The following is a 13,363-nucleotide window of genomic DNA, read 5'->3' as shown; positions in this document are numbered from 1 at the left end:
ATTAATTTTTTTAAGCCATATTTGTTCTTATATATATATATATCCTACTTATTTGATATCCTCAATTTTTTTTGTCTCGTTAAATAACCATCTAAAAATTAAATTAAAAATAAAACAATATATATATTATATATATATATATATAACAATCTGATGAATATATTCATTTTTGTTAGTACCCTTTAAGAGGAAAACATTATCTGCTATATCTAAATTCGCCCTCTTGTGAGTGATTCTAATAATTGACAAATCTTTGAACATTGGATTTTTTCTTATATTCTCGAAAATTGTTCTTTCATTTTCTTTATCGATAGCTGATGTTGATTCGTCCAATAAAAGGATCTAAACAAAAAAAAAAAATATATAAACGTAATATTATAAATATATATATATACATATATATATATATATATATAATATTTACATATATAATATATACATGTTATACCTTGGGGTATCTTGTTAGTGCCCTTGTGATACATATTTTTTGTTTTTGAGATGATGACAATAATTCAGTCTTATGATTTATAAGCGTTTCATATCTTTTTCTTAATCTAGATATAAACTCATGACTTGTCGCACATTTAGATATATTTATTAAGTCCAGCATATCAAAATCTTTATTTAATATTCCATATGTTAAATTATCTTTTATACTTGCATTCAATAATTTAGAATCTTGCTCAACATATGTAATTAAATTAAATATATCATGACTTGCATAATTATTTATTAATTTATTGTATAAATATATCCTACCTTTTGTACATTTATATAAATTTAATATTAATTTTAATATTGTTGATTTACCACCACCACTTTTTCCTATTATTACATTGTTTGTATTCTTATATATTTTCATATTTATATTTTTTAATACATAATTATCAGGATTATTATTACTACTATTATATTTAAAATAAACCTTATCAAAATGAAGAATCAAATTATCATCTCTATTTTTTATATCACTATTATAATGTAATCTACACTTATAATTATCTTTTATATTATATACTAAATTATTCTTTTCATTATTACAAGGTAATATATTACATCTAGAATCTATCCTATCATTTGTTGATTCTTCAGAAATGTTCCTTATCATTTCTGAACCTTTTACAAAATTTATATTTATTTTATCAGTTCCATTAGATGTAATATCATTTATATTTTGTTCCATATTTATTTTTTCATCTGTGTTTTTTTTTTCATTTACACATTCTTTAATATTGTCAAGCCTGCCACCTATATGATAATTCTTTATAATTTTTATTAGATCTTTATACTGAGATACTATATCACATATGTCTATATAATAATCTAATATGTCAATATATGAATAAATATTATTTATATAAAAGAAAAAAGAAGTAAATAGATTTTTGTCAATTTCTTTATTTTTTAATAACACATTCCCCTTTAATAATATAAGGATATATGTCATCATTACAAAAAATTTATTTATAATCATATGTAGTAAATTAAATTGTTCTTTTTTTTTTTCTAAACGTAATATGTCATTCAATGAATTTACATATTTATTACACTCATGTATCTCAGTACTAAACAATTTTATTATGTTCATATTATTTAAAGCTTCTAAAGATATTTTTGTATTCTGAACCTTTTCTTTATTTATTTTTTTTAATCTTGCTTTCTTTAATTTTGATGATATCATGGATAACAACGAAGAAATCATAAAACAGTATAATATAACCATTGACAATTTTTTATTTAAATAAAAGATATAGGAAAAATTTAAAATAATTGAAAAAAAATTTCTTATTAATGGATTGATATAATATGGTATAATATCTGAAAAATTATGTGCTTCTAAGGTTAATTTATTTATTATAACATTATGATCCACCTTATCATAATATTCATAATCTTTATTTAAATATATTCTAAATAATATACTTTTCACACTCTTCAAACAATAAGAACTTGTTATCATAAAAATATAATTCCTTAAACCACAAAATAATATATTTAAAACACGTATCAATATACAATTACATAATAAATAACCAAATCTATCAAACTTCCTATTATTTAATTCACTAAATATTATATTATCATATCGAGGAATTATTATACTAATAATAGCACTATTAATCATAACAAATATTGTTAAGAAAAATATGCTCTTTTTCCATAACACATTTTTACATATATAAAAAAAATTTAACATGTTATCTTCTTCTATATAATTCTTTATTCTTCCAAAATAATATTTACATTTATTTTTTATATTTGATAACACATTTACATTTGTGTTCTTAAAATATAAACACATATCATAATTATTCCGTTTCTCTGTTCTCCATATTTTTACGACATTTAGCATATTCCTTTTATAAAAATTATCGTAATCTATTTTTTTCTTTTTTCTTTTTTTTTCTTTCACCTCATATATTTTATTACACACATGGGAACTTAAAAAAGTGAATTCTTTTTTAAACCTCTTTAATGGATTAATCGAATTTTCTAAGTCCCTTCTTTTTTTAGTTTTATTATATATTTTGTAAACATTTGCATAGTTCCTACAATTTCTAATTTTTTTATTTAATAAAAAATTATCATTTGCAAACTTTCTTTTTATCCTCCCTATGCAGATATGGCTTGGATTATATTTTATATGATCATTGCTGTTTAATATTTTTGATCTTATGCTTAAATTTAAAAATAATAAAACTAACAAAAAATGCAATAGCCCGCAATAAAGCATTTTCCCCCTCTTCCCAGATTATGAAGGAAAGATACATATATATGGAATATATATATATATGTATATATTTATTTATTTATATTTATATATGTATATTCCCATTCCTAACTTTAAATTATATCTCTTAAAAGGATGAGCGGAGAAAATTGGCTCTTTACAAATATATCACCCTATTCATTTTTATATATTAAAATATATTAAAATAAAATGTGTAATTCTCTCTAAAAAAATTATTTAATGTTTCATTATCCTTTATTCTATATATATATATATATATATATATATATATATACTTTAATTTAATACAATAATAATAATATATTTTATTGATGATTTTTGTTTGGTGAACTAGCCAAAAGAAAAAAAAAAAAAAAAAAAAAAAAAAAAATAATAAATATATATATATATATATATATATATATATATATATATACATATATATATGTTTATATTTATATGCCTCCTTTTTATAATTTTTTATATTTAAACACAAACTTCACTTTATTATTAATAGAACATGGCATTATATACATATATAAATCATTATTTTATAATTAAACAATTAGTTCAAAAAAATTATGAACGTGTTCATATGTTCAGGATGTTTTTTTATTTTACATATATATTATAAAAATGTTTAATATTCATAGATAATTTAAATATATATATATATATAAATATATAAATATATGTGTATATAAATATACATACATATATTTATATGTATATATATTTATATATTGATTTATTTATATTTATGCCCTTTTCATATACATATTAGTAATATAGAAATATAACCGTAGAATCTTTTTCATATCCTGTTAAAGCCAATCAAAATATATAATGTAATAAATATACATTATTAACTTATCATATGATAATTCGTTAAGATAAAATATTTAACCTTTAAAATATCAGACTATGGACTTTACATAAAAACATATAGTAAAATAAAATGTTAATCATTATATATTCTTCATTTGTATTAAAAAAATAATAATATATATAATTTTTATAAAACAAAATAAGAGGAATTATTAACACATTTTAATATTATAAGAACAACAAAAAAACCAAAAAAAAAAAACACCCTTTAAATGTGCAAGGAATAAAAATATACTTGTGAATAATTTTAAAAGACTTTAAATTCATGAGAATATAGATAAAATATTATTTTATCATAATAATAAAACATAACAAAAAATAAAATAAAATAAAAATATAGAAAAATTAAAAAAATATATTTAAAATATTAATATTTTATTTCATTCTATTTCATATATATTTTACTAAAATTATCAGTAACTATATATATATTATATATGTGGAGAGAAAAAATTAATGACTATATATTTCATTTCATATTTTCTTAATTAATGTAAGAAATAAAACAATCTTATATTTATATATAATATTCTTTTCCATAATTACTAAAAAAAAAAAAAAAAAAAAAAACAGATTATAGAAATATATAGAAAAATATATAGGAGGACAATATAAAAAAAATGACAACAAAGTATTATTATATAGTAACAACGTTTATCTAATATTTTTTTAACTATCTAATTTATATATATATATATATATATATATAAATAATATATATATTTTATTTATATATTATATATAATATTTAGAATACATATATATATATATATATATATATATATAAATAAAATATATTATTAATATATATATATATAATATATATTTATACAAATTATTAAGATATTTAAAATTTTATATATATAAATAAAAATATATTATATCACCATGTTATTTTTTTTTATTTATTCAGAATAAAAACCATAAAATAATAAAATACAACAATTAAAAAAAGAATAAAAAATTTACAAATTTTTTAAAGTTTAAATTAAACTGGGTGTATTTATTTTTTTTTTTTTAATCTGTTTATCATATATAATATATATTATTTTTAATATGTATTTTTTTTTTTTTTTTTTTAATTTTATATCCTATATGAAAAATTTTACATAAAAATTTTTATTTTTTTTTAAATTGTATTTTTTTATATACAATTTTTAAAAGTATTCTCATCAATTTTTTAATATGTATCATGTAATATATTATAATATACTTTATTAATTAGAAATAAATATTTATAGTAAATAAAAATTATATATTTAAAATAAAAAAAAAAAAAAAATATATTATATATATATTATATATAATATATATATTTTATTATATTATATTATTTTTTCCATGCTAATGTGTACATGAGTATTTTTGTTCTCTTTCTCTTTATATTTGTATTGATATATACATAAAAATATTATATAATAATGCATATATATATATATATATATATATACCATTTATATGTAAAATATTTAATAGACATTGAATATATAATTAAATGTATTTCCAGAACAAAAATATATTTTATATAACTGAACTATTTTATTTTTTTAAATATTTTACTCTTTTTTTTCTCTCTTTATGTGAAAATATTTTGTTAAACATTCAACTGGCACGTATATAAAAATAAATGTGGACCATTATTAATGACCTATGCTTTTATAAAAAAATATTTATCAATATTATAAATATATATATAAATATATATATAATATACATATAATATATACATTTTTAAGTTTTAAAATAAATAAATTTATGTATTTTTTTTTTTTTTTTTTTCTTTTTTAAAAAAAAAAGCAGAAAAATTATTCACATAAAATAGGTATTATTATATTTATATGTTTAGGTTTATACATGTGTGAAAAATATATATCTTTTCTTTTTTAATAATTTTTTGTTTTTATATTTATTATATATATTGTTTGTGATTGTTTTTTTTATTTATTATCCTATTTATCATAAAAATTTTTTTTTAACGATGAGCACAGAATAGGCACAAATATAAAAATATAAATCTAAAGATCAATTGTATATATATATATATATATATATATATATATATAAATATATATTTTTTATTTATTTATATATATGTATTATAAATGATTTGAAAAGAAAATATTATTTTTCTTGGAAAAATTTATGAACATATATATTATTATAATATATGTTTGATATATGTATATATATTTATATGTATTATTTTTTTTTTTATAATTTTTGTATATGATTTAATATAACAGTTCCATTGCACAGATATAAAAAAAAAAAAATAAAAAAATAAACACACATATATATATATATATTTAAATATATTTATATAATGCTATCATTGTTTTTATGTGTATGTAAGTGCAGGGTGTATATGTTTTAAACATCCTTTGTGTATAAACAAATAAATAAATATATATATATATATATTAATATATATATATATTGATCATATGTTTAGCATATGAACATCTTATTTGCCTCGTATGTTTATTATATCTTCTACTTATAATTTATTATATATATATATTTTTTTTTTTTCTTTTTTTTTGTAAATATTTAATATTTTGAATAACATGGAAACGTCAATGTATAATAACCTGAGAAAACTAATCAATGTCATCGACGAGCTGAGAGATATTGGATTGCAAAAATATATAAATTTACCTCGAATATGTGTTGTGGGTACTCAAAGCAGTGGTAAGAGTAGTGTTTTAGAATCCATTGTTGGTATGGATTTCTTACCAAGAGGAGAAGGGATTGTAACAAGGAGACCTATTGAATTTCGATTAATACATATAAAAGAAGATAGTGAAATTAAACATTGGGCTGTATTTGAAAATGAGAAGAATAAAAAGTATACTGATTTTAATGAAGTGAGGGAACAAATAAATAGATTAACAGATGAATTAGCTGGAAAAAATAAAGGAATAATAGATGAACCTATAGTATTAAATATATATTCTATTAAATGTCCAGATCTATCTTTAATAGATTTACCAGGTATAACAAGAGTACCTTTAAAAAATTCTGATCAAACAGATGATATAGAAAGATTAACTAGAGATATGGCTCTTCGATATGTAAAAGATCCAAGAACAATTATATTAGCTGTCTTACCAGCAAATGCTGATATGTCTACTAGTGATGCATTACAAATAGCTAGAAAAGTAGATCCTAAAGGTTTAAGAACCATTGGTGTTATCACAAAAATAGATTTAATGGATAAAGGTGCTGATGCAAGTAAAATGTTATTAAATGATGAAATAAATTTAAGATTAGGATATACTGGTGTTGTTAATAGATCAACTGCTGATATTAAAAAAGGGAAAACTATAAGTCAATCCTTAAAAGATGAATTAGAATTTTTTCAAAAACATCCAGTATATAAAAAATTACCACCATCTTTATATGGAACAAATTCTTTAACAGATAAATTAACAAAAGTTTTATTAAGACATATAAAAAATTTTTTACCAGATATAAAAGTAGAAATTAATGATAAAATCAGATATATCAATGACAAATTATATGAACTAGGAACTAATGTACCTTTAGATGCTACAAAAAAAACACAACTTTTATGGTCTATGATTACAGATTATTGTGAAATCTTTAAAAATACATTAAAAGGGAAATATGATAAAAGAGTTCAAGTTTTTATAGAAAATAATGATATTTTATGTGGTCTTAAAGTACGTACTATATTTAATGAATTCTTAGATGAATATGTAGGAAAAAATGTTACAAGTGAATTAACTGATAATGATATTGATGATGCTATTTGTTTACATGAAGGAGATAGTTTACCAGGATTTCCATCACCTGATACATTTGAATTCTTAATATTACCACATTTAAAAAAAATTAATGCACCTGTTTTTAATTGTTTAGATAGAGTTAGTCAAACATTAGAAATTTTATCTCAAAAAATTGCTAACAGAGTATTAAATCGATTTCCAAAATTATCTGAACAAGTTCTTGAATTATCTCAAACAATATTAATGAGAGAAAAAGAAAATACACAAATAATTTTAGAAAATTATATTGATGCAGAAACAAATTATTTATTTACAAATGATGCTTCTTATTTAATTGAACATGGTAGTATCATAAATGCAGCAGATGATGAACAGAATGAAAATCATAATAACACAAATAATAATAATAGTAGTAGTTATGACTATGGATTACAACATAGAAATCAAAATAAAAGACAACAATCAAATATATCAAACTCAAATCAAGATACATTACTTTCAACTAGTAGTAAATATTATTCAAATATTATGAGTGATCAAGAATATAATATAACTGGAAAAGCAGCTAAATTTGTTACCTCAGCACAAAAATCAGTTATGAATATATGGAATACTAAAGAAAAAAAAAAAACAAGATACAATGCTCAATTTATTCAAGAAATCAGACGTAGACTTGATTGCTATTTTAATATTGTTTTAAGAAATGTAAGAGATAGCGTTCCAAAAATGATAGGATATTTCTTAATTAGAAAATTACAAGAAAAAATGCAATTCGAACTCTATTCAGATTTAAATAGTGAACAAAAATTATATGATCTTCTTAATGAACCACCAAATGTAGTAAAAGAAAGAGAACATCTAAATAATCAATTAGAAATATTGAAAAAAGCAAACCAAGTATTACTAAAAGATCCTAATATTACATCTATAAATCTAGACTTATTTGATGCAAATTATGAGCAAGATCTAATGGATTATCAAAAAAGTTTGAAAAATGCAAATCAATATAATCACTCATCCAAACACAATCCTAACATGTCTCAAGGAAGTAATGCAAATATGAACATGTATCTCAATGAGGGATCATCATCAATGAGGTAATTAAAAAAATAAATGAATAAATAAATATATATATATAAATATAAATATATATATATATATATATATATATATATATATATATATTTTCATTTTAGTAAACGCAATCCCATGATGCATAATCGAAATATGTCACCTAGCTCAATGAACACCAATATGATGAAACAGACAAGCATGCTAGGACAAAAAATGGGAAATAGTCCATCATCATATATGCAGCAGGGTCACATGAATGGTAATAGAATTAATAAAAAATAAATATATACATATATATATATATATATATATATATATATATATTATAATGTTCATTTGTTTTATTTTATTTTATTTTATTACTTATTTTATTTTTTTGTAGAATCGAAGGGAAAACATCTATTTGAAAAAGAACCAATGAAGAAAAAAGTAATAACACAAATATAATATATATATATATATATATATATATATATATATATATATTTTAATATATGATTTATTTATTTTTATTTATTTATATTTATTTTTATTTTTTTTGTCTTTTTTTTTTTAGGTAAATTATAATCCCCTATTTGATTAAATAAAAATAATAAAATATACTACCTATTTTATTCCGACATGAAAGTTTATATATATATATATATATATTTTTTTTTTTTTAACCTTTTGTTTAATTAGTGATTTATATAATCTTATTAAATTATTTAAATATAAATATAAATAAATATATTTAATATGTTTAATTATTTTTATGTTATTTTTTTTTTTTTTTTTTTTTTTTTTTTTTTTTTTTGGTTTAAAAGTATTTATCGATTTTCAATATAAATACATATTTATAAATATCAAAAAAAACATTATCTTATGTAAATTTTAATAGTAATAAATATCATAATTAAAAAAAAAATAAAATAATATTATTATATTAAATAAAATAAAATAAAACAAACTTGTTATATTTATTATTAATCTATTTTTTCTGTTTTTTTTTTTTTTTTTTCTACTATATATACCTTTATACAAAAAAATAAAATGTATCGAACAAATCATTTTTACGCTTAAACTTTTAATATATAGTTTGTTTTATTTTATTTATTTATATATTTTTATGTATCATTTTATTTCTTTTTTTTTCTTTTTTATATGAAGAAACATTATTTAAGAAAAAATAATGTAAAATAAAATAAAAAAAAAAATATATTTTTATATTATAATTATATATACATATTTTTTTTTTTTATCACAAATGATATTTATATTGTTTGTATCAAACTTAGAATTATAAATAATAAAAATATATGTCATAAATACATATTTTTTAGTATTATAAAAAATAAAATAAATTAATATGCCTTGTGAGAAGTGTGAACAAAAGTTAAAGAAATTACCAACACCTGATGTAAATAATAGTAATATATTATTCAATTATTATATATATTATATATATATTTATTTATTTATATGTGTACATGTGTTTCTTTTTTTAAAATATTCTTTAAAGACGCATATCAAATGATTCAATGATTTAAAATATTCTCTTCATACATACACACAAAGAAAAATATATATATATATATATAATATATTTATTTATTTATTTACATTTTATTTATATCGCGTATTCTTTAAATCCTTTCCTTTCTTTTTAGGTTTTAACAGATCTTTCGGAAGCAACAAATTATTGTTGTATAATAATAAACAAAAGTAATTTATATTAATATAATTATAAAAAGTATTTATTTTTTTCGTTTTCAAACTACTTAATACATCTTATAATTATAATAAGGATAAAATTTAAAATAAAAAAAAAAAAAAAATATTATTACCTTTTTATTATTACATATATATATATATATATATATATATAATATTTTTTTTTTTTTTTTTTTTCAGATTTGACAATAGAAAATGCAAACAATGCAATAGTCAATTACATGTGGATGGGAAATATTGTTCCATGTGGTATTAAAAAAATAAATAATAAAAAATAAAATAAAAATATAACATTAATATGCTTATAATATATATAATATTTATTCTTTATTTTTATTTTTATTTTTTTTATTTTTTTTTTTTATTAGCGCATATAAATTAGGAAAATGCCACATATGTGGAAAAACCATAACCGACAATTCTGCACATAATATGTCCATAATATAATAAATAAAGAATAGAATATTTTTTTTATAAATTATATTTTATAAAAATGTACATGCAATAAATTTAGTTCTTATAATAAATAACTATTCAATAGATGTTTCTTTTATGATTTTTAAAATTCGTATCCAGAGATATTTTTTGTTCCTTTTTTTAAAAATATGTAAAATATTGAGCATACATATATAATATATATATATATATATATATATATATATATTTTTAAATCTTAAAAACATTCATTTAAATATTATCATTTAATTTATTTGATTTGATTTTATTTTTTTGTATAGGATCCTATATCACAAATGTGCACATAAAAAAAAATATTCATAACAATGCTGTACATTTTTTTTTTTAGGGGCATATTCTGTGCTATATTCTAAAGATAATATTTTTAAATAATATGAGAAATTATAATTAATAAAAAATGAATATGCATAAAAATGATATATTATTTTTACTATATAAATAACTTATTTTATATTATTATCTTTTTTTTTTTTTTTTTTTTTTTTTTTTTACTATTTAGTCTGGTAGTACTTTCTAAATATTTTCTAAGGTGTCCATCAAAAAAAAAAAAAAAAAAAATTTACTAAATATTATATACTTATAAAAATACATCAAGTTGCATAAAAAGAAAATAAATATATATATGTCATTATGTACTTGTGTATATAATTCTAGCTATATGAAAATATACTGTGCTCATATATATATATATGTATATATATATATATGTATACATTTTTCTATTAGGTCAAATATTATGTGCACTATATAGCAGCGTAATAACAACTCTATATATTTTTCTTATATGTATGTATATATATAGCATAAATTTTAAAACAAAAATAATTAAATAAAACAAATTAAAAAAAGAAAAATAATAAAATATCATAGAATAGAATGCCATATGGAAACATAAGATTATTTTTTTAAAGTTGCACCAGCATATATATACACAATATATGTATATGTATATATATATATATATACTTACATACAAACATACACATATATATATCATCCTTTATAAAAAAAAAAAAAAAAAAAAAAAATACGATTCTAAAAGTCTAACAAAGATATTAGATATATATATATATATATTTGGAGCGATTATTTTTATGAAAATATAATAAAGATAAAATAATACAATCATACATACATACATACACAAATGCAACTTTATAAGTACATAAATACATATATACACACATATATATATAATATAATTAATAAATTATTTATTTTAATATAAAAAAATAATATAAAAAAGATTTTTTGTAATGAACAAACTATATAGTATATGTATATATGTATATATATATATATATAATATAATTGATTAACACAGAGTATACTATATAATATATATTTTTTATATTTGTGTATATTGTTTTTTTTAATCATTTTTCTATTATCACATCTTATATATATTTATTTATTTATTTGTTTATATATTTACATTTTCTTTTCTTTTTTTTTTTTTTCCAAGTTAATAAAAAAGAAACATTTTTGTCAACCATTATAAATACATATATTACAAAAGATATGTAAAAAAAAGAAAATAAAAATACATATATGTATCTTTCATATTTAATAACCTATACAAGAAAAAGAGCAAAATTTATAAATATATCCTCCCATATTCATCTATACAAAATAGAAAGTTACAAACAAAATATATATATATATATTAAAAATTACATATAGACATACATATATATATATATAGTGATTCCGTAAATGTCTCTATAACTTTACCTGTCTTATTTTTAATTCATATTTATTCTTTTATTATATATATATATATTTTTTTTTTATTAAATTTTTTGTGTTTCTTATATACCTTTTATTTTCCACACTCGTAGACATTTTTTTGGATATTTCTTTTCTCGAATAAATATACACAACAGTTTGCATTATTTGTTATATTATTTTATTTTTTTCATATTTTTGTTTTATTTTATTTTTATGAACATGAAGAATACAAAAATATGAACAGTTAATAAATATTGGGATAAAAAAGCATGAACAGTTAATAATTTTCCAAGTACAGTTGTATATAACGTGACTTTTTTTTATGAACAGTACAGAAATATATATATATATATATATATTATACAACATAATATATAGAGTGATATGCACATTATATGAATGCACACATTAATAGAATTGTAATAAGGACATATGTGAGTAAAACGTCTATTTATATATATATATATATATACTTATAATTTTTTATTTTTTGTTCTCACACATATATGTGTAAAAAAGATATACTATAAATTAAATCTTTGGAAAGATTAAGAAGATATCAGACGTGAAAGTATAATATACATGTGATTATTAAAAAATAAATTAATTATATTATTAATTTGTTAAGACATATCATTCGTATAAATATATTTATGTATATACTATATAGATATATTTATATGAATGGATACAAGAATGAAACTGTAAAACATTTAAACGTTATTATATACAAATATATATATATATATATATATATATATATGTATGTGTCAATTAATCATAAATGTGTAGAAAATAAATAAAGCAAATCAATATTAATATTAAAAAATAAGAAATGAACAGATTTTAATTATTCATAATTAACATAAAAATGAAATTTTAATAGTTTATATATATATATATTTATTGTTGTTGTTATGTTTTTATAGATGTATTACATAAAAATGACGAATTGTATTTCTGAGAAGAATCTTCTTTTTGATTGTTGTTCTTAGAT

General features: G+C 17.5%; 3 protein-coding genes across 3 annotated transcripts; 2 read left to right on the top strand and 1 right to left on the bottom strand.

The window, feature by feature from the left end:
- Window positions 1-44: 44 nt before the first annotated feature.
- Window positions 45-2,734, bottom strand: PADL01_1143700 (transporter, putative; the record flags this gene model as incomplete). Its single annotated transcript, XM_028682919.1, has 3 exons — window positions 45-91; window positions 180-342; window positions 449-2,734. 3 exons carry the CDS (start codon window positions 2,732-2,734, stop codon window positions 45-47), a joined length of 2,496 nt encoding a protein of 831 aa, XP_028539148.1.
- Window positions 2,735-6,186: 3,452 nt separating this feature from the next.
- Window positions 6,187-9,028, top strand: PADL01_1143600 (dynamin-like protein; the record flags this gene model as incomplete). Its single annotated transcript, XM_028682918.1, has 4 exons — window positions 6,187-8,468; window positions 8,568-8,704; window positions 8,828-8,874; window positions 9,002-9,028. 4 exons carry the CDS (start codon window positions 6,187-6,189, stop codon window positions 9,026-9,028), a joined length of 2,493 nt encoding a protein of 830 aa, XP_028539147.1.
- Window positions 9,029-9,793: 765 nt separating this feature from the next.
- On the top strand, window positions 9,794-10,605 carry PADL01_1143500 (cysteine-rich PDZ-binding protein, putative; the record flags this gene model as incomplete). Its single annotated transcript, XM_028682917.1, has 4 exons — window positions 9,794-9,854; window positions 10,095-10,149; window positions 10,339-10,407; window positions 10,527-10,605. 4 exons carry the CDS (start codon window positions 9,794-9,796, stop codon window positions 10,603-10,605), a joined length of 264 nt encoding a protein of 87 aa, XP_028539146.1.
- Window positions 10,606-13,363: the final 2,758 nt, after the last annotated feature.

This window comes from Plasmodium sp. gorilla clade G2, assembly GCF_900097015.1.
Source record: "Plasmodium sp. gorilla clade G2 genome assembly, chromosome: 11".
Classification (NCBI taxonomy): Eukaryota; Apicomplexa; class Aconoidasida; order Haemosporida; family Plasmodiidae; genus Plasmodium; species Plasmodium adleri (nom. inval.).
The sequence above is the reverse complement of the archived record's forward strand: the minus strand, read 5'-3'. Positions and strand labels throughout refer to the sequence as shown.